Source organism: Mustela nivalis (genome assembly GCF_964662115.1).
Source record: "Mustela nivalis genome assembly, chromosome: 3".
Classification (NCBI taxonomy): domain Eukaryota; kingdom Metazoa; phylum Chordata; class Mammalia; order Carnivora; family Mustelidae; genus Mustela; species Mustela nivalis.
Genome location: NC_139022.1, coordinates 74,305,630 through 74,332,458, shown reverse-complemented (window position 1 = coordinate 74,332,458; position 26,829 = coordinate 74,305,630). Strand labels below are relative to the sequence as shown.

At 37.5% G+C, this 26,829-nt stretch overlaps 1 protein-coding gene and 1 long non-coding RNA gene across 10 annotated transcripts in view; both read left to right on the top strand.

The window, feature by feature from the left end:
* The window catches only part of LOC309861654, a 429,230-nt gene that overhangs the window by 341,701 nt on the left and 60,700 nt on the right, over positions 1-26,829 (top strand). The window lies entirely within an intron of this gene.
* The window catches only part of ATG10 (autophagy related 10), a 305,650-nt gene that overhangs the window by 230,244 nt on the left and 48,577 nt on the right, over positions 1-26,829 (top strand). For all 9 annotated transcript variants that reach the window (XM_082724726.1, XM_082724730.1, XM_082724728.1 and 6 more), the window contains one exon: positions 11,256-11,353. In XM_082724726.1, coding sequence (XP_082580852.1) covers positions 11,256-11,353 — 98 coding nt within the window. The remainder of the gene's footprint in view (positions 1-11,255; positions 11,354-26,829) is intronic.

Sequence of the window (26,829 nt, the reverse complement as noted above, 5' to 3'; positions counted from 1 at the left end):
GTTTAACAAGCACTTAGGATTTAAAACACAAGAACAAATTCTCATAGACTCCCTGGTGGGAAGATTTTAATCTGAGGTGCAGTTCCTAAGAACTGACAATTTGGGGTAAATTTTCAACATGGGATGTGGGGAATTGAGGACACTGATAGTTACTAATTCACAAGCTCTTGCTGCACATTTATCCATATGATTATTATAGCCTTTAAAACACTCACTTTATTGTTATAACTCTCTTTGGTTTGGAACCCAGAGGTTAAAGGAGGTTTATTGTCAGTGAACTCTGTTATTCTAAAAAGTAGACGGGGATACATTTATTTACCATGGGGGAGGAAATATTTTTCTTGGTTTTGGTTTGCAGTGGCTCTACCTGGTACTTTTCTAGACTCAAAGACACATTCAAGGCTGCAGGTAGAGGAAATAGGACACTACTTCTTCAATACTGTACTTTCCTATAATTAGTATTCACCATAAGCAGTTAATCACCAGAGAAGAGCTCCCAGAGACAAAACAAGTTGTTTAGCTTGTCAGCATTAGGGAATCGGAGGTGTTGAAACATGACTGCTTCTAGCTGGAAGTGGGTCTTGCCGAGGCTGGTAGATGAGCTCATACGTGTACTTTGCTCTTATGTGCCAAGAGCTCCCCTTACAGTACGGCACAGTAATTGTTCCTGCAAGTCCAATTATATTTTAATGAAATTTGTAGACTTCCTAGATCTTTTCTTTATTATGGCTTTCTATTCCTTAAAAAAAAAGAGAAGAAGAGGAAAATATCAAAAAACAAATACCCCACTAGCTTTCTTGGAGCCTATCTATATACTTGCAAGACACCCTTTATTTATGGCTGATAAAAGAAAACCCAAACAAGTCATTTATTTTGTGTGGCAGCATTCCTTTTCTTCTCTCCTCCCATTCTGGGTTGTGTGGAGTGAGCACTAGGGATTTTTAAATTCCAGAATTCATTTAATATTTACTCAGGTACATTAAAATATCTAATTTAATTTTTCCAAGCATACTGAATGCTTTCTTACAGAGAAACATGAAAAATGATTCTTTCCTTTAACATTTTCTAAGAATTTCTTTTCTCTTTTCTACTAACTTAACCTAATGGATATCCTAAAAAATGTTTTGCCCTTTACTCTGGAGTCATAATTTTTCATTTATTCCCCTTAATCTATTCCCTTTTTCTGTGATATCTGATTACTCTGGCCGTCCATCTGTTTGTTAAACAGATCTCTGTCAGTGTGGTGAATGGATTCCTAACATCTTCCTCTTATTCCAGGTCCAGATTTTTCTTTGTCTCATTCTAACAGAGTTCCGACCTAGAAAGAAGATGATTATAAAAATTTCTTGCTTAGGGGTCTTTTTTGTTGCTTCAGAAATAGTTCACTTAGCCCTGTTTTTGACAGATATTTAGAATTTCTTCTGCAATTGATTGTTAGTAAAAAATTAGGTTCTCTGCTCTGCTCTGAATTTCTTCTGCTATTTTTATGTTTTTTAAGCAAAGCAATTAGTAGTAGTAATTCCCATTTAAATTGACATGACCTTTTCTTTTATCAACTGGTTTAGATTCCTGAAGAAATATTTATTGCGTTTCTTGAAATACAAATCCATTGAATTGTGATTACTTCTTATTCCTCTATATTGGCCAGTGTCCACCAGGCAAACTGTGGCCTAGGACTCAGCTGACTTGGCACGTGCTCCTGTCACTCCCACGTCATATTTCATACCACCTCATTTCACATTATATCTCAAATTTCACTATAACAGAATTATTTGTTTGCTTGTCCCCATTAGAGTGGTAAGCAAGAAAATGGAGCTGTATGGTAAGAAGAAGAAGGAAGTAAATTAGTAATAAATACCTACAACCTGCAAAATGACAAGCTTTATTCATGGTAGCGTGTGTGTGCATGCATTATACATATATGACATTTGTTATTTTTCTTACTCATTTTGATGCCCACAGTATCTGCTGTGATATAGTATCAACAAGTATTTATTGACTAAACCAACGGTGGGGAATTTCTAACCATTTCTGCATACAGCCCAAAGATGGAAACATTGTGATGGTACCTTATTTGAAGTGCTCTGATGGCTTATAGGGAGGAGACTGATGTTGTTGTCTCCAGGAAGCTCAGTCCCCAAAACATCTCTGTATCTTTACTCTTTAGTTTGATACTCTCATAGACTACAGAAGTAGTTGACTTAGGAAAATGGCGAATCTTGAGTTCGCAAAGGGTGGGCATCCAAGCTAGCTGTGCAGCTGCCCTGCTTCTATAAACACATAGTTTTATTCAATCCTGGAAGGCTCACAGCCAAATTGCACCAGCATCCTGCTGCTGAGTACCTCTCCTTCCTACTACTTGGACATTTAGGAGCCTGGTTCCCTCAGATTTAAGAAGAGAAATAAATCCTTTCCAGTATTCTTTTTTCCCCTAACTGCTTTTGCCATTTGAAGTTTGAAAGAAGTAACAGGACTCACTTAATACCATTTGTTACCCAGCAGTGGGTAAGGGGTAATTACATTCCTGTCCAGTAGTAATAAATAGCTTATATTCAAATGGTGCTTTATAGTTCACGAAGTCCATTCTCACTAAACACTGACATCTTCAGTGCTCACTGTTTCCAACCACCCCCCCAACTGTTTTTGAAGCACACGGTTTTAAAAAAGTATTTGTATCTTGCAAAAGGCTTTGTCTATTGTTCATCATTCCAGTACACTTTGTGTCTCATTTGGGGCTTGGTTTTGGTCAAAAACTGGTGGCAAGTGTTAGAAATGTAGTAAAAACTCAGCTATATACATAATGTCTGAGGGATTCACCAGAGTCCTAAGCTTACATAGTTTTCCCTTTCATTACAACTAGAGATTTCTATATTTATTTCAGCTTGAATTCTGATTTATTCCTGCCCTGTCTTTCTTCTTTTCCTTTGTTCTCAATCTCTATTGAAAAATAGACCAAGTGGTTCTTCTCATTTTCAAAATATTTAATTCTTTGGCTGACATATGGGTTCTTCTTGGGAACTGTTTTGACATATTTCTTTAATTAGTCAGAAGGGCTGCTTTTGAATAGGGAAGGCAACATTTCTTCCATTCAGCAACTGAATGTCTGTTCTTTCTGGAGATCTATTCTATTATTGGCCCAGGAAGTAAAAGTATAGAATTAAAAATGTAACCCAGATATTTCATGTGGAAGATTTGTCCACTTGTTATATGCGTAAAGGATGTTCATAGAGGAACAGGGAGAAAGAAATAGCCAAAGAATAATTATCTCTCAAAGGCAAACCGCGATAAAGGCCAGCATAAAGGAAGAATAATGGAAATTTTGGACTTAGAGCAATATATAAATCATCAAGGAGGAGGAAGAAGAGGCTTGTTCAACATGGTCTGGAACAAGAGGAAGTCTTTGGAATGCATAGAAGAGATAACAGGAAAACAGAAAGATGAAGTTGGAGGAAGTCAGAGAATAAAAGTAAAATACCCACAGCTCTGTCCAACAACTTGCAAGGGAAGGTAACAGGTTGGCTTTTCTGAAGAGTCTGGAGAAAGCGCTGGAGAAGAGGAGGAGGGTGAGTGCCAAGCTATAGGGCTGGAGAGAGCATGGTGTATTTGGAGAACAGTAAAAGCGAGTTTGGAGTAAAGGTTTCTTTAAGATGAACTGTGGACGAAATGTTTGGAAAGATATGTTGAAATCAAATGTAGAAAGAGATGATGGGTTAGAAGGGGTTGCCAGCACAGTGAGAATTAAGGTAGCTTGTTAAACAGGAAAGAAAAGGTGGGTTATAGAGGTCCTTAAAGATTGAGACAAAAATGATTCTAGTTAATTATTACAATGAGCAGAACATAGAAAATGATTTGACACATAATTTAATTTGGAGCCTTATTTGATTGTAGAGAAACTTTTAAGAAAGTTCATATGTGCCACATAGGCTTATATAAAGTTATGATAATGGAATGGAACATGGATTTTGGTACATTAAAAAGAGGTTCTATGGATTGAAATCAAATTTAAGAGCAAATAGTGAAAGTTATTAAGAAAAATAATGAAAAATAATTTAACTAATATAAAGCTGTTCAAATTGAAAAATCCAAACAATAGAGGAAATCTAACAAGAATTATTTGTTGAACCATGTAAATGTTTTGAAATAGTATGGGGAGTTAAGATGCTTGTTTAAAACATATGATATGGGAATAAAATCCCATTGAAAAATCAAGTCCTGGTTTAAAAATGTTTTAAAGAAAAAAAATGCTAGAGAAATGTGAAACAGAACTACTGGGAGAACTAATTAGCCGAAAGGTTTATTCTAACCTGTGTTAGTGCAAAACATCATAGATACAAAAAGCTGCAGATTTTAAATGGATCCAAGGCCACGAAGAGGACATGAAAAGGTAAATTTACTTTCTTACCTGAAAGAGAATATATCTTAGCTTTTCTGGATAGATGAATGTTTGTGTTGTGTTCCATAAGGAAAAAAGATTTCTTTGCTTACTCTTGGCAAAATGGTTCCTATTTAAAATATCCATGGGGCACCAGGATGACTCAGTTGGTTAAGCGTCGCCTATGGCTCAGGTCATGATCCCAAGGTACTGGGATTGAGCCCCGCTTCACTTCGGGCTCCCTACTCAGTGGGAGTCTGCTTCTCCCTCTCCCCCTCCCCAGCGCTTGTCCTCAATCTCTCTCTCTTTCTCTCATGCTCTCTCTCAAATAAATAAATAAATAAATAAATAAAATCTTTAAAAAAAAATAGAAACATCCATTAAAACATATATGAGTGCCTACTGTGTGCACAGTATAGAAACTCATTAATCTGTTTTCCAAATCTGCTGAAAAATATCATTGCTCCACTTGAAACCAGATTGCTGCACTTCTCCTTCTTTAAAGTGATCGAAGCAGAGTGTTTTAAGTCCATATACCAGGTGCCCCTAAAAATTAGACCTGACCATGACAAGTAGTAAAGGACTTATGGGAAAGGTAGAACTTAGAGGCAACTGGATACCTTAGAATGATAAGATTAAGGAATGTCTACGTCCCTTTGGCTTTAGTGGTGAAAATGGGGCTCTGCCTTCTACTGATTTTGAAATTTCTCTCCCACACTGGAAGTGTGTTTGGATACTGAAAGATCAAACATCTGTGATGTCTTCATCTACTTGATATTATTTTTAAAATTATAAATTGTGATTTCTAAAATCATGACAGTTCAGTATTAAGAGCCATAACAATTAAAAAAAAATTGCTGCCAGGCAGAGTGGATTGGTGGTTGCCAAGGTTCTGGGCAATAGCAGAAATGAGGAAATATTAGTTAAAGGGTACAGATTTTCATTTATAAGATGAGTAAGTTCTAGGATGTAATGTACAGCATGGTGTCTGTTGTTAACAATACAGTATTATACACTTAAAAGTTACAAAGAGAGTAGATTTTAAATGTTCTAAACATCCCCTCCCCCACACACAAATGGTAACTATGAGGTGATGGGTGCCATAAGTAACATTTTGTGGTAAATATTTCCTATGAGATACATGTATCAAATCATGTTGTATACCTTAAATTTACAGTGTTATATGTCCATTTTATCTCAATAAAGCTGGGGAACAAAACTGCTACCAAGGCTCAAAGAACAGAGATTTTCTTGAGCTAGACTGATCAAGAGAGACCATGGCTGGACTTGGGATTTGTCCATGCAGTGATTAGCAAAAGGGCAGGCCAGCCTAGCAAGAAACCCAGGAAAAGGCAAAACTCTGATGCTTTTAGGTTAGGCAGTATTGGTGGAGAACTACTAGTGACAACAATAGCACAACTAATAGTATGCATTGTTTTAAATGGTTTGCAGAGAGCTTCTGGGTACACAGACGTTGAGTGTAGTGGTGAAAGTGCAGGGCTGGGATCCAGAATGCCTTCCTTCTGATTCCTAGTTGTGTTACTAACTAGCTGCATGTCTTTGGGGCAATTGTTGAACTTTCTGTTTTCTTTCATCTGAAAAAAAAAAAGCTGAGATAGTAGTAGTAGTAGTAGTAGTAGTAGTAGTAGTAGTAATACCTACTTCATAGAGTTTTGAGGTTTGTGAGCTAATATATGAAATAGGGTAGGGCTTAGCATATAGTAATACTATATGTAATACTAGCTGTGTTATGTATTTTGATCCTCATGGTAACAGTGTAAGGTAGGAGCTGTTATTATCCTTGTGCACATACATAAAAATTGAGTGCCTGATGGGTTAAATGATTTATTCAAAGATACATAGAAAACTATGGGGTTGAGATTCAAACTCTTCAGCCCATTTTTTTTTTTTAACTGCATGATATAGTAACCAGAAATTCAGAAAACATACAAGTTAACTGATGTCATATGTAAGTAAAGAGAAGTTGCTATAATCTGTATTTTTGGAATTTTCATTCATATTTCCTGTGATTAATAAAGATATAAAATGCTAAAAATGTATGTAGGGATAAATAAAAATTACAGAATTAGGCAGCATAGTATCTGATATGAATGTACATGAACAATTAACACTCATTTCGTGTCACAATGTAATTTTCTCACTGAAGCAAAAATGAATTTTCCCCTTTGATGGAGCATCATCTCTGCCTTACTGTGGAGTATGACATGAATTTTTATATCCTTCGAAGCTCTCTTGAAGACAGTATATTGAATAACGACATATTGCACTGTGAATAATCCACCCTTTTTATTTCTAGTGACCATATTTAGAACATTATTTTTAAACTTACCGTAGATAAGATATATTCTCTATAAGCTTCATTTTAGGACCATGCACAGTAGGATAAAGGTGACTTCAGCATGCTTGCCCTAGAGTTAGGTGGTACCAGTGAAATCTCTCATGCTGTTATTTGATTCATGAAAACTAATAGCCTTGAGAAATTTAATTTAGAGAGCTGCACATTTTGAGTAATATATAGATTACTTGACATGTAGGTTATTATTCAATTGAGAGATTTTATATGAAAATTGTTAAATTAAATGCTACTGGCAGTTGCTAAAGATTGTACTTTTTAATTATTCTATTTTTCATCCAATGTCTCTTCTTCTTGTAACGTTGACAGTCCAGGTTGCTGACAGAATATTCCTTTAGCTCAAATGTGTGTTATCATTCTGGAAGATAGAGGCACACAGTAGGCATTCAATAAACACTTGTTAAATAAATGGCCTTAATTTACCATGCTTACTTTGTGGGTTGCTGCTGAAATTATTTCAGCTCCTGCTTCTATTTTTCAAGTAGGCAGGGGATTTTACTGAACTGCTCAGCCTCAGTGTGATTAATGAAATTTCTAAGCATGTTAAAATTGGTGCTATCGAATATCTTGGGTCTAAAGCTAGGGAGTTGTTGATTGAGTATGCTTATGTCACCTTTGACTGAGGCCAGACAGAAAAAAATAGACCCTCTTGGCAAGGTTTAAAGTTTCTGATTGAAGATACCTTCAACTGAACATGAAGCCACATAATAATGTGTTTCATGAAATTAACCAAGTATTTGTTTATGTCCACAACTTAATTTTAAGTTGAAGTTTAGGGTCTTTGGTTTTCATAAATAGATTTAAAATCACAAAGTTTCTGCAATATTTAAATCTCTACTTTTATGACGTGATTTTTGAAATATATTTGATGATCTCCATTTAATGATTTCAGTGGAATTTCTGAAGGTTCCATTTGGTTTTGAAATAATTAGAATCACAATCATATTTTGAATACATTTTATGCATCGATAGTGTATGACATGGTTTTGGAGATATTGCTGATTAGGTCAAAATTTTTTGTTTTAGCATAAAAGATCATGAAACTAGCATTTGTATGTCTTTGATTGGGAAGGCTTGAACTCTGACTGGGCAAGTCAATGTAAAGATGTAGAGAAAAGAAGCCACATCACAGTCGTTACTGTTTTATCTGTACGTGAGAGAAAAAGCTCTATTAGCCATATCATCTCCAGGGTGGATGGTCAGCAGAAGCTGGAGAGATTGACACTCTTGTCAGAGTAGCTTGCACAGGACTTGTTTGATCATCATTAACACAGGCATTTTCTTTTCTTAATACATGCATTTTCAAACAGTCTGTAAATGCGTTAGAGAATGCAGTCACATCTATTCACTTAGAAAACACTCTTCTCTTTCTAGCAAGTGGGTCGCACTCTTACATGTAGGACCATGATGCATCCTTTTATGTTTGAACTTAATATGTTTAACTCTGTAATTATCTGTTATTCTAAGTTGACCATATTATTGTTTTGGTTCCTGTATTGCAAGATGTTAACTTACATCTTGCAACTTTGAGATTATCTGAAAACACGTCACACGCCCTCAGTTCTAGCATCAAATCTGATGAAATACTCTGTTGCATGAGTCCTGGGTCTTTCCACATTGTTGTTAGTTGCTGATTATTGCATTTTGTATGAATGGTTCCAGCAGAGTATGCAGGGTTTTGACAGTGGTAATATCTGAACCCCTTACTTACTCCACCCTTAGATTGTAGGCTGAAATATTTTACAGAGTAAAATTAAAATCATTATTGATGGCCAGATATTAAACCCAGCATTCTTCTCTAAGTCTTCAGAGCCTTTCTTGATCTTAGAGGAAAGAAAGGTAAGGAGGGCATCCTTTCATTTATCATTTGTTCAGTAAATATTTATAAAACATTTGCAGTGTGTGAGTGGGGCTTGGAACTACACTGTAGGGCTGCAGTGGTGAAAGGACAGGTGCAGCCTCCGCGCTCAGAGGCTGCAGGGAATGGTGGGAAGGGAACTGAAACTTCAATTCCAGCTCTAGTGCAGTCATGAACTGGCTGCGTGATTTTGGCTGATGTACGTTTCTCAAGACCTTGGTTGCCTTAATTATACCAGCTCAAACATTTTATTATCCTACAACTTGATTTCTTGTTAACATCGATGTCTGAAAATTATTTCGAAAGCATGTCATCTTTTTATAATTGGATTATTTGGCTTACCATCTGACATTAAAGTACCAAAGATCCTATTCCCCTCTTCCAACATCATCGCATGTATGCACACACACGCACACACACACACACACGCGCGCACACACACACACACACACACATGCGTGCACATATTTTGAAGATATGTAGAGCTTATTTTCAGGGCAAAGTTTGGCCCTGCTCCGTAAATGTGTACAGAAAACAATATAACACAGATACTGAAGGCAGCTTGGTTTTAACTTGTACCTAAACATGACATTCAAATGTTAATTGGATGAATAAATCTTGTTCATTTTACAGACATGGAAATGTCAATGGAATAAAACTATTTATCACAAGATAATGGTCTCCTGCCGCCAGATAAATGCCAAGATGAAAATACTTATTGAAAATGTATCAAAATATTCAATTGCTATTTATTAAAAATAAAGGTTGAGGAAAAGTTCAGCTTTTCAGGTCAAACATGAGAAATGCCCTGCCTCTAGTATTAGTATATCATCGAAACATGAGAAAATTCCAAGAAATAGTGGTCTATAAGTGAATCCTTTAGCTTTATAATATAAGAAGTACTGGAGTGGTGCAGTGGGGGCTGGGAAGAGATACCTACTAGGTATTAAGCTCAGACTGTGTCCTTGGCAGTTTTGGGTGAGTGCCCTGATGCAAGCCCATTCACATGAACAGGATTTGAGAAGGATAATTATACTCATTTATAGGTAAACTTGAAAGCCAAATAACTTGCAGTCACAGAGAGTAAGTGCCGACATCAGAATTCAAACTCAGCCCAGGCTCCAAGTCCAGTGCTCTTCTACAGTCCACATCTTTACTTAAATTCCATGAATCTGAGTACAATACCTTTTGCTTGGTGATGGGGGGAGGGGTTAGGGTACGTTATTTCCCCAAGTTTTATTGCACTTGATGATCAAATACTTCTTTGGGTCTAATGATTTGATATATTGATGAGCTAGCTTGCTTGCTTGCTTGCTTGCTTGCTTGCTTTCTTTCATTATTAAAGCTCTCAGGAGTGAGAGTACTGTAGTTTTTTGTGTGTGTGTTTTTAAAGATTTTATTTATTTATTTGAGAGAAAGAGAGCCAGCACGAATGGGAGCTGGGAGTTGTTGGGTTTGGGAGAAGGAGATGCAGGCTCCCTGATGTGGGACTCCATCCCAGAACCCTGATATCATGACCTGAGCCAAAGGCAGATGCTCAGCTGACTGAGCCACCCAGGCACCCCCCTTGATGAGCTTTCTTTAAATGCTATTGTCCACTTGCCTAAGGGAGCACACCCCTAAGCTCTGAGCACTTGATAGCTCTGAAGGGCCAAGTAGCATTAAATTCTAGTAGTAAGACCATCTTCTGTCCAGGGGTTTCAAAGCCTTGAGGTAATTTCTTCTTTCTGCTTTATTTTACTATATTAGATACCTATTTCTCTACTTGTGCCACAGTGGTCTTCGTAAAATACACTATTTGGATTGTTATGAATATAGGTGAATTGTTGTGATTGTTATAAATATAGGTTAATTGTTGAATTGCTTAAAGAAAGAAAAAGTGAATTATTGTTCGCTGTGTGTTTTCCTAATGTCTTCATGCCAGTTCCTTCTCACGTCCCCCGCACTCTTCACAGTTCCCTTGCTCCACCCGCCACAAACAGTGGATGTTAATGTCTCCCACCTCTGGACTGACAGAGAACTGCAGTTTTCCTCTCGCCAACAGCGACTTTCTATCTAGTATTTTGGTATTAGTATTCTATTGTTACACTTATCCTAGTTTCCCTAGTAGATGGTAGGCTTCCTACTAGGAGAAACAGTGTGCTTTCCTTTTCTCTATTCCCCATAGTACTCAGCTGAGTGATTTGAACATTACAGATAGTTAGTCAATGAGAGAGTGAAAGAAGCAGGTGTACATACAGTCTTTGATTTAAGAACTAGAGGAATTATTAAGATTTCAGAGGTATTCGTAGTGCACCCTTGTGAATATGGGAATCCATCTACCTGGTCCTTTGCCTGTGCTTGTATCTATCAGTTCTCTCTAAAATACATTTGGATTTTATTTATTTTGCAGAATTCCTACAGGCAATGAATGAGCAGATAATTTAACTGCTAGATGGTTACAAAGGAGAGAAGCTTGAATGTTTAAATTTCCCTCAGGAAGAAAATAGTAATTCATATAGCACTATTTTGATATATAAGTAATATGTGTACCACTAGCAAAGATTTAAAAAAAAAAATCATAGCATTCTTCTAGGAGTTTTAGATAAACACCAAGCACCATTGTGTCAAATAGACTACTGACTGATGGTCTTTGCGATGCACTTTTGCAGATGGAAGACCTTTAGCTCTGAAGGACATATGGGAAGGAATCCATGAGTGTTACAAGTCACAGCTGCTGCAGGAGCCATGGGACACCATTACCCAACAGGTTAGAGAGTACTTTTATTTTATTATATGTGACTCCTTCCCTCTGCTCATCTTTTCTTCTAGTTCTCTCCTCTACTCTTTCCTATTCCATTCCTCTACATCCTTACCGATTTCAGTTCAAAGACAGTTTCCTTTAAAATACTTTCTCAGACCCAGAGATGGTTTCTCCTCCCTGTTACAAGCTCTCAAAGCAACCTGTCGTTTTCCTTTATAGTGCTTTTCACAATTTTCAATTATGTATTTGGACAGTTATTTTTAATTAATGTATTTCTTTGTCATTGTACTGTGCATTCCCATGTGGGCAGAACCTTGTTTTCTCTCTCTCTCTCTCTCTCTCTCTGTTTTTAAAGACTTACTTATTTACTTTAGAGCGATAGAGAGAGAGAGAGAGAGAGTACATGAGTTGGTGGCAGGGGCTGTGGAGAGATTCCCAGGAAGACTCTGCGCTGAGCTTGGATCACAACCCTGAGATCACGACCTGAGCGGAAATCAAGAGTCAGATGCTTAACTAGCTGTGCCACCCAGGCACCTCTTTTTCTCTCTTTATTGTACACCCAGCATTGGCATAGTACTTATCATATAGTGAATGCTCAATAAAAATGTATTAAGTAAATGAGAGTAGTAACTAAGTTGGCATATTCACTAAGAAGTACATGATTTAGCTTGTGTCACCTACAGTGCTTCAGAGTTTTGCTAATAGGTACATTTGCAAAAACAAAAAACAAAAAACAATAAACTTTTGATTAATAAGAGGTTTGCAATAGGGATCTGAAAAAAGTAGAGAAAATACATCTGCAAAAGTACATATAAAAAGTAGATTTGCAAAAGTAGGGAAAAATAGATCTGTCAATCATAGAAGTCATTATTAGTGCCTTACTAAAATCAGCAGTTAATTATTTTAGAAATTTAAAAATACTCATCACCTTGCAACCAATCATGGTCTCCTTAAAAATAATTTTTACTTGTGTCAAAAATCTTATTTTTTCCCAGGCTCTGTTAAGCTTAATCAAAGCTTCCTTTAAAAATGATTTTATCAGCCATTAGAATTTTTATGCCCTCTTATGTGTTTGATCATAATAATGACAGTTTACCTCCCAATCAACGTAAGAATCCTTAGCATCTTGTAAGTAGTTCTTTGGCAGTAGCTGTAAATGACCATTTTCTAGGTTTTAATCGAGGACAAAACTAGGTTTAAGTACATGCATATTTCACACAGCCTCTCAAGTTAATCCTTTCCTCTCCTTTCCCACCATTGCCCTCTTAGATCAAGCCCTCCAGCCTCACCTGGAACAGTTAGTAAGGCCTCAGACCTCAGTCTTCTGCTCCTTCCTCCCTGCCCTACTTCCCTGCCCTACCACATCCTCCTAACCATGATGTGTGTATCTTGCCTATGCACAAACCTGCAGTAGCGGTCCAAAGGCCTATGGCATGTGGTCCAAATGCCTCACCAGGGCCGCAGTGGCTGCCACTCCCTGGCTCCAGCCTGTCCTTTCAAGCTTCTCTTTGACCCCGCTGTACACAGTCTCAGCTCCTGCCAAACATGGCTGTTCAATGTTCGATTCCCAGAAGCCATCCTGTGCAGTTCATTCTTGGAATTCTTACCAGCCTTGTCTTCCCTGTTGCCTTTGTCGTGTCTTTCTATTTCCTTTTGTTCTCTCATGTTCCTTTCTTGAAACCACTTCAGCTCACAGAAACAGTCCCCTCTAAAATTCCAGTTCTGTAGACCAGGCATAGGTGGTTGCTCTGAAGAAGAATAAGATACATAAGCAAACACATCCTAGAGATTTTTGGCAAGAACATTTCATTTTATGCAAAGCATTTTAGATAACCTTTAAGCATCAAGGTGAGTGCTAAGAGCTTCAACTTCCAGTGTCTTGCCTGTGACCACAGGCTGTCTCAGATTGTATACTGTGGTGTCAGAATCCACAGGACCCAGAAAACATTTGGTTGGAAGAGTCAAGGAAAACGGCAAAGGTTAGAGGCAAAAGATAGATGGCAAAACATCCCAAAGTATATCTGCATTTACCTTTAGTGCCTTTTTTCTCTGCTTCTTTTCATTTACATTTTACGTTGTGTTCTTGAGCCCATTTCTTATCCTTTCCCTTTTTCTGTCAGTGTTATCAATCTCAGTGCAAGCCTATAGCACAATTCCTGGCGATCTATGTCATTTTGGGTTTTAATTCTATGTGTCTCCGTTGTGACTTATGACATATGAACAAGACTTTGAACTCAACTGCATTTTCTTAGTTTCCTAATATGATGTTGCAAAGAGATTTCTGCTGATAGAACTCCAAGCTGCTAAACCGACCACATGAACCAATCTGTACATTTATTGTTTGTAACTGAATTGACTAATATCTTTTAATCTGTAGTCACTTAAGTGTCATGTAGACAGCCTGTTAATGGACCATCTACTCCTGCCTGTCATAGTATAGTAGGAATGGTCAAATCCAATCACAATAAGCATTATTATTTCTAAGACCCAAGTGTGAGGGCTCACTTAATGGGAGAGATGGTTGATATAACCAAACTGCAACACAACTGGAACATTTAGGTCTTCCTTTGGGATTTGTCTTATGTGGATTGGTCTGTGGACAGCTATCCGATCTCTGACAACAAACTTTGTGGCAGCTTTAGAATTGCTCTTTGCAGTGCATGTGTGGGCATTAAAGACCTAGCCAAGGAAACTCACTTGTCGCTCTTGTATTAGTTGGCACTCGAAAGTCATCGTGACTGTCTCCTTTGGTGGTCTTGGCTTTTATTCCTAGATTAGTTAATGTGTTAGTATTTACATGCTCTTCTTTGCCTGAGATCTTTGAGAAAGTGGATCTTCGTTTTTGTAAAACCACATGTGGAGAGAAGCACTGAGTGTCCTCAGCTGGGAGAAAGGGAGGTTGTGATACAGCACTGGGGGAGAATGGGCTGATAGACTATCGGTGGCACCAAACAGTAGATAGTGTTTTTGCAGAATTACAGTAAAGAACCATTAGCTTGCAGACTGAACGTGATAATAATATCCTGTCCTTCAGAGAGGCTCAAAAACAAAAGCAGCCTCTGCGCAATAGAAAATGTGTTTCACTTCATCTTCAGGCTTGATTGTGCTCATATAGCTTGTTGCTCTTCATCTTTAGTAATCACACTTCTGTTCTCTCAGCGTTTGTCTTGATGATAAGGACCTGTTCATGTCAGACATGAACCCTCTCTTTTGACGACAAGCCACTAATGAATCTCATACATTTGATTATGGTGATTACTTACCTGCTTTTGTCCAACATTATGAATTACCTATTATCTCAACCCTGTAGCCCAATAAAGAACTTCTGAAAGAAAGTTAACAGATGCCTGGGTTGCATCTGCCCATATTAGTACAGTGAATGTTACAAAAATGATTACTTGCATGTGCGGGCTCCATGTCTTAGATAAAGAACTCCTGTGATCTTGGCACAGATTAAAAGTCATAACAAAGCATACTTTCAATTTTACTTGAAGATGTGTGTGTTTATGTGGAAGTGATCAGATAAGTAATTGTTTCTTACTGTCTTCTTATTTTTAAACCTTATATTATGAAAAATTATAAACATATCCAAAAGTAGATTAGTAGTATAAAGCATTTACAAGCTAATGACCAATCTCATATATATCTACATATATACATAGATAGATAGATAGATAGATAGATAGATAGATAGATGCTATCTATCTATCTATAGGTAGATAGTATCTCACCCAATCTGGAATATTTAGGAAGCAAATCTTAAACATTATATCTCATCTATACAAATTTAAGTATGTATCTTTAAAAGACAAGGACTTTATACCAATGTTTATAGCAGCTTTATCCATAGTAGCCCAATGGAAATAACTCTGATGTCCTTCAGACCATGGAGATTAAATGAAGTTGTGCGTCCTTACTAGGGAATCCTATCCAGTAGCACAAAGGAACCAACTACTGGTATGCTGAACAACCTGGATGAGTGTCCAGAAAATTATTCTGAGTTCCAAAAGCCAATCCCAAAAGGTTGCACAATACATGATTCCACTTAATCTAACATTTTTTGAAATTAGAGAGGGGATTTGTACTTACTTGTTGGGTGTTAGAGAAGGAGATGTAGGTGGGAAGGAAGAGAGTGTGGCTATACCAGGCAACATGATAGGGAACATTGTAGCAATGGAAATGTCCTGTATCTGACCTATCAATGTTAGTATCTTGGTTGTGATATTGTACTATAGTTTTGCAAGGTGTTATCATTGGGGAGCTGCTGAAGGGTATGAATAATCTTTTTGTATTATTTCTTACAATTGCATATGGAATCTATTGTTATCTCAAAAAGCTTAATTGAAAAAAATGTAAGGACTCTTAATAAACATGACCACATTTCTGTTATCACAATAAACTGATAATAATTTCTTAATATCCTTAAATAAGCAATTAAGGCTTAAATTTCCACATTTTAAAAAATTTTTTATAGTTTCTGTGAGTCAGATTCACATAAAGTTTATATATTAAAATGTTTAACATCTCTAAAGACTTTTGAAAACAAGGATTCTCATTCTTTTCTCTTTTTTTCCTCATACATTTTTGTTGAAGAAGCAAGGTTGTTTGTCCTGTAGCATTTGTATCTGGTTTTTGTTTGTTTGATTTTTCCCTAATTGTAATCCTGTGGTATTGTTTGGTATGTTCCTCCCTGAGCTTTCTATAAACTGGTAGTTAGATCTGGAGGGTTGATCAGATTCAGGTTTGTTTTTTGGGGCAAGAATACTTCAATAGGTGATTCTGAATACTTCTATCAAGAGGCACATATTGTTTGGTTGTCACAAACATATTGTTTGGTTGTCATTCTTTTTTGCGATGTTAGCAGCCATTCATGATTATTGCTTAGATCCATAAATTCATTAAGGGTTGCAAATGGTGATGTTCTAATTCCGGAATTCATTATTTATTAGTTGGGCTGCTTTATAACAGCAGTTTCCCCCACCAGATTAGTTACTTGACATATGCTTTGTATAGAAAATGCAGGATAGGGACGCCTGGGTGGCTCAGTTGGTTAAGCAGCTGCCTTCGGCTCAAGTCATGATCCCAGCGTCCTGGGATCGAGTCCCACATCAGGCTCCTTGCTCCGCAGGGAGCCTGCTTCTCCCTCTGACTCTGCCTTCCACTGTGTCTGCCTGTGCTCGCTCTCGCTCGCTCTCTCTCTCTGACAAATAAATAAATCTTTAAAAAAAAAAAAAAAGAAAATGCAGGATAAATGTTCTAGCTTAAGATAATAACCTTGTTTTCTAACATCCTAAGGTGACCAAGAAAGTTTTCTTATGTATCTTTGTGGACTCATGGATATAGATGTTTTATGCATTTTTAATTCATTATAGTGGTTATCTTTATCATTATTCAATTGTTGCAACAACAGGGATGGAACTAGAGGGTATTATGCTGAGTAAAATAAGTCAGTCAGAGAAAGACAATTATCATATGGTTTCATTCATATGTGGAATTTAAGAAACAAAATAGATGAACATAGGGGAAGGGAAGGAAAAATAAAATAAAATGAAACCATAGAGGGAGGCAAACCATAAGAGACTCTTAACTCCGGGAAATAAACTGAGAGTTATATCCAACTAGGGTAACTGGGTGATGGGCATGAAGGAGAGCACTTGATACAATGTGCACTGGGCATTATATGCAACTGATGAATCACTGAATTCTACCCCCGAAACTAATAATACGCTCTAGTGTATTATTATCTAAATTGAATTTAGATTAAAGAATAATTTTAAAGTCTCTTTAAGTTGGCTCCTGAGTTATTTTGATATAACCCAAGTAGCTTTGATGGGTTCTTGCTTTTTGAATTGACCAATTGTTGCATATTCACATTGCAGAATTCATGCCCAGACTCACCCCTCCATTTTCCAAGGAGTCTTGCTTTCTTTCAGAGACTTTATCGAGGTGCCAGAACCAGACAGAGTGAGCACCACTGCTTACTAGCTATATGAACTCAGGCATAGTTCAAAAACTCTGAGCATCTTATTTTTCTATTAAAGATAATGGCAGCATCTACACAGAGTTGGTGGAAATACTAAAAAAGAGAGTTGCTTACAAAGCTCAACCTGTATCATATGTCCCTGCGAATATTTTCCAACACTGTGCACTTTAAATTTGGAAACCAAGATTTTGGAGGTCCTTTGTTTTCTGATTCTTCATGTCTGGGAAGGCTGTCCAAGTACGAGTAAATGAATGGGATTGGGTGGATAAAGTTGGAAAGAAGCTCATTATATTTCTTCATGTGATCCCACACAAGTGCTATGAGAGAACTGGATTAAATATTTGCAAGGAGTAGAGTTAAGAGGAATCTGTTTAATACATATTTTACATACCCCAAATACCATTAATTTCATTTTGAAGACTTCATCATGTCTAAAACATGCGAAAATATGGTAATTAATTTCAGTGAGTTTTCATTATATTTCCATCATAAATCTCTTAAGATAAAAAAACAAAACAAAACAAAAAAGCCAAAACTCAAACAACAAAAAGCAGAACTCCTTAGGTACCTTTTGGCAAATAGATTGCTTTTGACTCTTAGTGATGCAGGAAGTCACTGGTTAAGGAGTCTTAAATAATGAAGCTTGATATGTTGCCTGGTGATTTATAATGATGGCTGATAAACTGATGATTTAATTGTGCTTCCTCTAGTAATAATCTTAAGTGCTCAGTGAAGTTCCAGTGATTGGCTTTCTTCTGAACTCAGTCTCCCTGGAGTCTTTAGGCGTCTCTTTTACACAACATCCGATAACTGACTTTTAACTGTTCCTATTTTAAATAATACAAATCAATTAAAACACACAGCTGTTTAACACAACTTCTCAGTGTTGGTATAGGTCTCGGTGGGTATTTCCTGATGGCTCATAATGACATCAATTTCGTGCACCTGGTAGGATCTGTGTGAACTGGAAGTGGCTTAATTCTTAAATGACAAGAAAATTAAGAAGCCTTTTATGGATTGCTGCTGCTGCTTTAGAATCCCTGCCAGCACCACTGCAGACTCTTTCCTCTTGGAGTTTTATTTAAATGGGACTACAGACTTCATGGGGTTGTTTTCTCTGTAATTTGCTGCTCATTTGTTGGATCTGGGTTTCTAGGTATTCGTTCTGGACATTAATAAGACACTTTAGTGGGTAGGTTTCTAGTGCCATAATCTACCTGGGGGACTTTTTATAGAAGCTTTCTAATGTTTCTACCAGTACTTGATGGTTCTAGCACCCTCTACTATCTTAGAAGAGTGAAATACACTTTCATCACCATATCTCATGTTCTTTGGTGTTTTCGGGTAATGATGACAGTGCTATTTTTCTCTGTCTCTATCAATAATTATTTCTAGATTGTCAATCTGCACAAGCATTGTGACTTTTTTTTAAAGATTTTAATAAAGATTTTATTTATTTATTTGACAGACAAAGATCATAAGCAGACAGAGAGGCAGACAGAGGGGTGGGAAGGGAGGAAGCAGGCTCCTGGCTGAGCAGAGAGCCTGATGCAGGGCTTGATCCCAGGACCCTGAGATCATGACCTGAGCCAAAGGCAGAGGCTTAACCCACTGAGCCACCCAGGCACCCGAATTGTGACTTTTAATATTTATCAAATGCTGATGCTATGGGTACTTCATTTTAATTCAGAAATACCCACTGCCTCTTAAGACACTTTTTGTGCTTTTCTTGTTTGGGGGGGTAAAAACCACATTTTTCTTAAGTTTTTCTTGTTCTTGAGACTTTCTTTAGATTACGAAGTATATGAAACTTTGTTCTCAATATCTTTGATGAAACAATGAATTTCTCTCAAATTTTTCTTTGATTTTACACCCTGGAATGTTTTTTGGAAAGCCTTAACTTTATCCTAAGTGCTCTTTAGGCATTGGGATGATATTACTTTCTTTTTTTTTTTTTTTTTTTTAAGATTTTATTTATTTATTTGACAGAGAGAGAAATCACAAGTAGGCAGAGAGTCAGGCAGAGAGAGAGAAGCAGGCTCCTGCTGAGCAAAGAGCCCGATGCGGGGCTCGATCCCAGTACACCGAGATCATGACCTGAGCCGAAGGCAGCGGCTTAATCCACTGAGCCACCCAGGCACCCCAGGATGATATTACTTTCTCATCCCACTTTCACTTTCTAAGGTTTTCTGGCCACTAGCCACTAATTAAGTGTTTAAATGACTGTAAGTAGAAGTGGGGGCTGATTTATTATGGAAGATCCTTGTCTTTTAAGGTGTTTTGTTTTATTCCATCTTACTGAGAGTCCAGATAAATAAACAAGGAATCTATTTTTTTTAATAAATAATCAGCTTATACTGGTGTGTTTGGGTTTCACTTCTCTAAACTGAAATTTATTTCACTAGGCGATAAAGACAAGAAACTGGTTAATGTACTTCGTTATCTGTGTATCTGGTTGAGGGGAGGGCTGCTCAGCCTCTTACCATCACAGTCGCACTGTTGACTCAGCACGTGTCTTGAATTTATAGAAGGGCTTTCTTTAAAGAATTTTCCAGCTTTTCACTGATCCTTAAAATTTCTTTTTCTAAAAAAGGAGCATTTTATAAGTGTCAGAGTAAAATACCATTTAAAATATTTATAATTAATTTTAATATGACTCATCTTAGCACATTTCATTTTGATAATTACCTGCCATCAATTTTTAATTTTTAATAAACATCTTAGTTCCACAACTTTACATTTGAGGAATATTTATATTCTCATTTCTGGTTTTTGAGAGAGAGGTTATTGGTGGGTAAGTGGAAAAACAGCAGCTATAGGTAGAAAGAGTAGCCTGGGGGAGCAGAAAGGCAGGCACAGGGCCCAGAGGGAATGGAAGGTAGACTCTGCAGACACACTTACCCACATAGGCTTTGAGTCCCCTCTAAGGGTATAAGCTTCCTAAGAAAGTTGCAGCTCATTTTATCTTACTTTTGGCATAATGGTGGCTGCACATACATATTCTACCATGTGATTGTCACACATTTTTTTCATTCCTCTTCCCTTCAGCTTTTTTTTTTCCCCTTCAGCTTTTTTTTTTTTACATGTTGTTTTCCTGATTCTTTTCCATGTGAGCTATTACATTCTCCATATTTTATATACAGTTTGTATTTTAGTTTAAAATTTAAATTTAAATATAGTTTAAAATTTAGCCAATAAGTAGGGATAATACCAAAGTATATAAAGTATATGTGCAAGTCATTACAAGTATTGTCTTACATTGCTAATATTTTTTCACTATATTAATTATTTTCTACTTGTCACTGTCCAGTCTGAATTTCAGAAATATTTCTAGTGGTGTCGAAGTACCGTCTAATATAAGAGTAATACATATACTGTAACCATCAATGCAAGTGAATGAGAACTAAGCGGTGGAGGGGAAAAGACAGTTGTAGCGGAACAATCTAAGCTAAGGGTCATTTCTGAGTTTTCTTGACCAATAAGTAACTAAAAGGGAAAGCCAATTTAATCCATTTTTTATTGTTATGGAAGGAAGCAGACAAGTTTATTAAGAAAGACAAACTTTCCTTATGTTAAATTTTAGAAAGGTAATTTTACAAACATGAAAACCTGGTCTTCTTTATAGATACCACTTACACCAACTTCAGGAGATTGCGGGGGGGGGGGGGGGGAGTGATGTCCAGTTGTAGTTGTGTGAGAGTTTAAATAATATATGTTGTGTGTTTAGGTTTATACAGCAAAGGCCCTTTTTAGCGGCTTCCTGTTCAGAATGAGCCTGCAGATGTATGAGCCTGAATGCTTGGAAATATTTTTTGAATTTGAATGCCTTTGAACTGGATATGCCCTCTGTAGTTAATCATGGTCACTTACCTTCTTTATTGCCTCATACCTTGTCTACACTTACTTGCTTAGCCTACCTGTCTTCTAAAAACTTTTGTGTTTGCTTATTCCATACAAAATACAGAGAAAGAGTTTAGAAATTCTGTATGATTCTGAATTTGTGAATCTTGGTATGTATTTTGGACTATCCTCAGATAAAAGTGCTATTGTGTGGGCTTGCATTTTTAATAATTGCTATTTTTTCTGATTAACAAAAGTAATACATACTGTTCATTTTTAGCAAAATACAGAGTAGCAAGAAGAAAATAAAAATTACTCATAATCTCAAACATTCAGTGGTACTTTTGTTAACCTTTCAGTGCATAGCTTTCTAAAATATATTTATATTTATATAACTATACATATATAATGCATATAGTCACATATATGTATATATTAGATATAAATATACACAAATACAAATGAGATTATACCATGCACCTGGTTTTTGAAATTTACATCACAGACATCTTTCCGTGTCAATATTTAAATACATCTAAATTTTACTTTTAGTAGCTGCATAGAATTCGATTCTAAGGCCATGCCTTAGAATTGTTTTAACCAGTTTTACACTTTGAACGTTGAGTTCTTTCCTAATTGTTTGCATTATAAACAATTCCTAAGTGAATCTTTGTGAAGATCTTTGAAGTATGATTTGTGTAGTTGTCAGATTATTTCTTTGGAATAAATTCTTAGAAGTGAAATTGGCGAGTCAATAAGTATTGACTTTTAGAGATTTTGTTAAATATTATCATGTCAATATCAGAAAGTCATGCTAATTCTTACTACCAGTAGGATGTTTGAGAATCCTTTTCCCTAAGTGTTCACTGATACTGGTCATAATTGTTCTTCTTAATGTGCTACAATCTGAGGTCAAGCAGGCATTGGATTGGAGGCAGGTAGTTGAACACTGAACTTCTGACGAGTAGCTTAAATGTAGGTATTTCTTGCAGTTCTTCGGCACATACATTTTAGACACTAAGGAAAGTAGTTAAAGGGTCTGATTTCCATTCTTGCCAACACGGAACATTGTTTCTGTTGTCCAGAGGCGGCTCATGGGAATACTTGCTAGCAAGGCTGAGGCCTTTTTTTTTTTTTTTTCTTTGCAAGACTTATTAGATTTGCCCAAATGATTGAGCAGAATCCATGGTAGCCTGTAAATCCCGCTCCTTTAAGTACGGAAGGTAGGGTGTTAGATAGCAAGATTTTTTTTGTCAGCAGGAATTATCCATCATCCGCCTTGCCCAGCTAACAAGACTTGCATGGACTACTTGACTGAGTAAAACTGTATCTGAAGGGGCCTGCCAGATGACATAACTATTAATAGACACCCCTGCAATTAAGAGTTAGCGTTTTGAATACTTTCAAAGTATTTTCCATGTAGGTCCCAAAGAATGCCTTCCCAAACTGGCAACCTTGGTTTTGGCACAGACTTGAACTGGCAGTAATTAGCTGCTAGATTAATATATTCTTTAAATAGAATGAAGTCATCCTCATATAAACAGGAGCTTGTCTTTCTGTTTACTGCCACAGGATATCAAGTACTCACTTCTCCTATGAGCATATGAAAGTGGGAATAAATTTATGTATGGGGCATGAATGCAAGTCTTTTAAGGTTAGAGTTTATCTTGTCTAAGGATTGTTCTGGTCACAACAGCTAACATTTAGGGGGCATTTCTCAAGAGCCGGGCATTCTTCTGAGTATACATATTATTTCGCTTAATCTTCTGAACACCACTGTTAAGTTGAATCTGTTCTCCAGATTTTAGAGAAGGAAAAACTGAGGCACAAAGGCATCAGACAACCTGCTAAAGGACACACATCTACTAAGTAGCAGAACCAGAATTTGAACTACTGAGCGTGAGAGCTCCTGTCTTAATCCCTATGTCTGAGTCCCTTGCACGATGCTAATCTTGTTCTCAAGATTAATATTAATACAGATATATTAAGGTAGATCTGACCCCTTTCTGCATTGTGAACCCCTGAGAATTTGACGAGAACTCTGGAAACTTCTCCTAGGCATACAGTATTTTGCAGTCCTAATCAGGAGAACCCTCAACAGGATATTCAAATCTTTGGAACTCATAGGGGCTATTGTGAATTAGAACTCAACATTCATCCTACTCTCCTCCTATGCTCCTCCTGTACTGCAGACACTGGGCAGCTAAAACATAATTTTCCATCTCCCTCTCCGAGAGGGTTCTGAATTTGATTTAGGTTCATCACATCAGATGCAGGGGTGCAGGATTTGGAAGGCAGAAGTGTTGGAGGCTGCAGTTTGTTGGAAGCACTGCAGGTCATGGAGGTCCTCTGTGTGGCTCATATTCAGTTACTAGTGTTGGGTGTGTCAAAAGGCAGATGAAGGGACAGTCATTTTGGTGTGAATTACAGCAGGTGTGCTGTGGCCCTGGTGATGGCCACAGAAGAGACAGTTTCTGATGATGGCAGTGGGGGTCTGATTCTAGAATGGCAGATTCTTGATATTGGAAAGAAGCAGCAGGTCCTGGGTGTCCAGTTCTCCAATAAGAGCTTAGAAGTTGTTCTTGGAAAGTCATACAGAGTTTGTTTATTCAGCCCTCGCAATGAGGGCCTCAGCTAGTCAGAATAGATTCTGGTTTTTGGCAACTAAGCCTTGACTGCGACAGGAATGTATAGCTGGATCCAAGGATAGATTTTTCAATAGGTTGAGAATTTGGCTCCGAAGTCAGAAACACTTGGGTTCTTATTTAAGTTCTACTTATTAACATTGTGACCAAGGATAGATTACTTGACTTTCCCCCTTCCTCACTCTCAAAATGGAGAATTATTCTCTGTGGGAACTATTATAAGGACTTCCTCACTGTTTGTTGTGAGAAATTATGTGAGATAATGCTTGTGATTCCTAGCACTGATGCTAGGAATTTGAGTTACTGTTATCATTAATCCATTAATACTATGAAAAGGAAAAGCAGTGGACATAATTTCTGTTTCGTATAAAATAGAACACTGCAGTGATCAGTAGAATAATTGTTGAGCCTTAGGTTTCCTACAACGGTTTATTCACAGACACAAACTGATAGTTTATTAAGAAGCTGGTCTAGAACCCACCCACTCTTTTCTAGAGATTTTGGTATACAAGCTGTCTTCTCACTGTACTTCCAGACAAGAATGTATTTTCCCTGTTTGCCGTGAAGGAGCAGCCCCTTCCCCAACCCCACTACCCTTAGCTGCCGCATCCCTGTAAAGCTCCACTTGGCCTGGGCCCTGCCACACAGGACCAGAGCGCCCCCGTAGCCAGTGCCCTGTTTGGCAGCCCAGCACCAATAAACTCTGGTTGGGAAAAAGAAAGAAAGAACAAATGAACGAAAGAAAGAAAGAAAGGGAGGGAGGGAGGGGGGGAGGGAAGGAGGAAGGAAGGAAGAAAAGAAAAGGAAGGAAGGAAGGAAGGAAGGAAGAAGCTGGTCTAGAGTACTTAGGTCTAGAGTATTTACTTAGTCGACTAATAGGAGTTTTGTAGTTCTCATTCAAAATAGCATTCAAAGAGTTCTGGTAGTGAATCTCCTGTCTCAGGAGAGACCTTCAGCTATTTTAACGTGCTGCATTTTACATGATGGGATTGGCAAGTCATGGTAACAATGTCCCAAGGCTGCAAGAACAGAAGTAGCCCAGCTGGGCCTGTGAGAATCCATCTCCACGGTGCTTCTCCCTGAGCCATGCCATGAACAGTTTCCCTCTACAAGCTGCAGTTGTTATTGGCCCCGTGGCTAAACCCCCAGCATCCTACTGAGACGTAGATATATCTTAGCATACCCTACCACACATCTAGAATTGAATGCTACAGATACTGTAGTCAATGTTTTTAGACCACGTGCTGGTAAAGGAGTTAAATTGAATTGAATATATGTCTAAGTAGTTTCCTCTAATCAATATAACCCTTTCTGTCAGGCTCTCTCCCTACCCACACCCTCACCCCCAGCCTTATTCACATAGTCATTAATAACCAACAATGCAAGGACCTGTCCCTCAAACCCTCACACGACAGTAAGGCAGGCTTTCAAACTAAGATTTGTTAATATGCAACCAGTGGGGAGCTCCATGAAAGGGCAGTGAGAACACTAAACAGCTTAGATCACAGAAGTTTGCTTATATAAGCCATTTAAAATTTCCTAAAGCTTTCTTCCCCCCACCTTGATTTGCAGGTTGTCACACTTTCAATTTAATTGCAAACAGCTGATAAAGGAGAAAATACCTTTAAGAGTCCTGTAAAATGGTCATTTTGGATCCTGCAAAGTCCATCTCATACATAGTAAAAAAAAAAAAAAAAAAAAAAATCAACAAAATGCAATTATTTTCCACATTTTATTTAATTTCTTCACAGGCATGTTTGATAGCAATGTCACCACCAGGAAAAGCTAAACGACCATTACTGCCCGTCTCTCGAATACGTTAAGCTAGGCAACTAACCTTGCCTTGTTCCTTAACAAGGGGAATTTTCATATTGATACGTGTCAAGTCTATCTTTTGAGAGAGTTAAGTCAGGAATATCTAAGTCTATATTGTTTCTAGCAGATTGCCCAGAAAAAAAATGCCTTTTGATCTTAACTGACATCAGTGTGGCCAGGCCTTACTTTTGCATCTGTTAAAGTTATTTTGTGGACTGAGTGAATAAAAAGGGCTCTTAAATTTCATAGCCTTTGGTGTTACAGAGTTCATTCTGTCAAAAAAGTCAGTTCTAACGCTAATGATAGGATTCACAAGGACAATGATCAGGGTGTTTGAATTTACCTGACCATCCTGGCTCTTCATAAGCCACAGACTTTTGACTCTCTGGGTAAGTTCTGGAGCTCCCTTAGAATAATGATAGTAAAAAAAAAAAAAAAAAAAGAAAGAAAAGAAAAAGAAAGAAAGAGAGAGAGAGAGAAAGGAAGAAAAGAAAATGTACCCAGTTAACTTTGGAAAGAAGGTTCTTAGGTTTCCTTAGCTGCCGGTAGTGTCTCCTTTTTTAAGCTCATTCGGCTCATTTGTACCTTAGATACAAAGGCCAATCTGCAGACACACCAAGGTAGCTCAGGGAAATCACCCTGGATGCCCCTTCTTCCTTGCTTGTGCAAAATGTGCTTTTACTCTTGTCTCATTCCTGCCTGGTTTCAAGTACTTTATTGTTTAACTCCAGTGTTGACACTCTCTGGTCCCATGACCTTGTATTTGATGACAGTGATTTTCCTGAGGCACAAAGGCTCTCTTTTGGCAACATTAGCTTGGGTCTTGGTTCCCTATGTTACTTGAAGAAAATTTCTCCTGCCTTCTGGCTCTCAAACAACAGATGTGGCAGGATCTTCCCAACCCATCCCGAACTCTTTTCAGCCAGGACTGGATGGAGACTAAAGCAATCTGAAGTACACCATAACCAACCAGTCTTTCTGTCATGGGAGATTTTCCAAACCAGTCTGTCTAAAGACAGTGGGCACTTCCCAGGTGATGGTTTGGAAATTTTAAGGGCCCCTTATTTTATGTCTGTCTGTTTTTATGTCTCTATAGATAAAATGATTTTTGCACCCATACCAAGTTCACATTCAGGGTCTCAGGTGACTGACTTCAGCTGCATCCAAGTGCCCTTAGTACTCTTGCCAAGGGCTGGTGT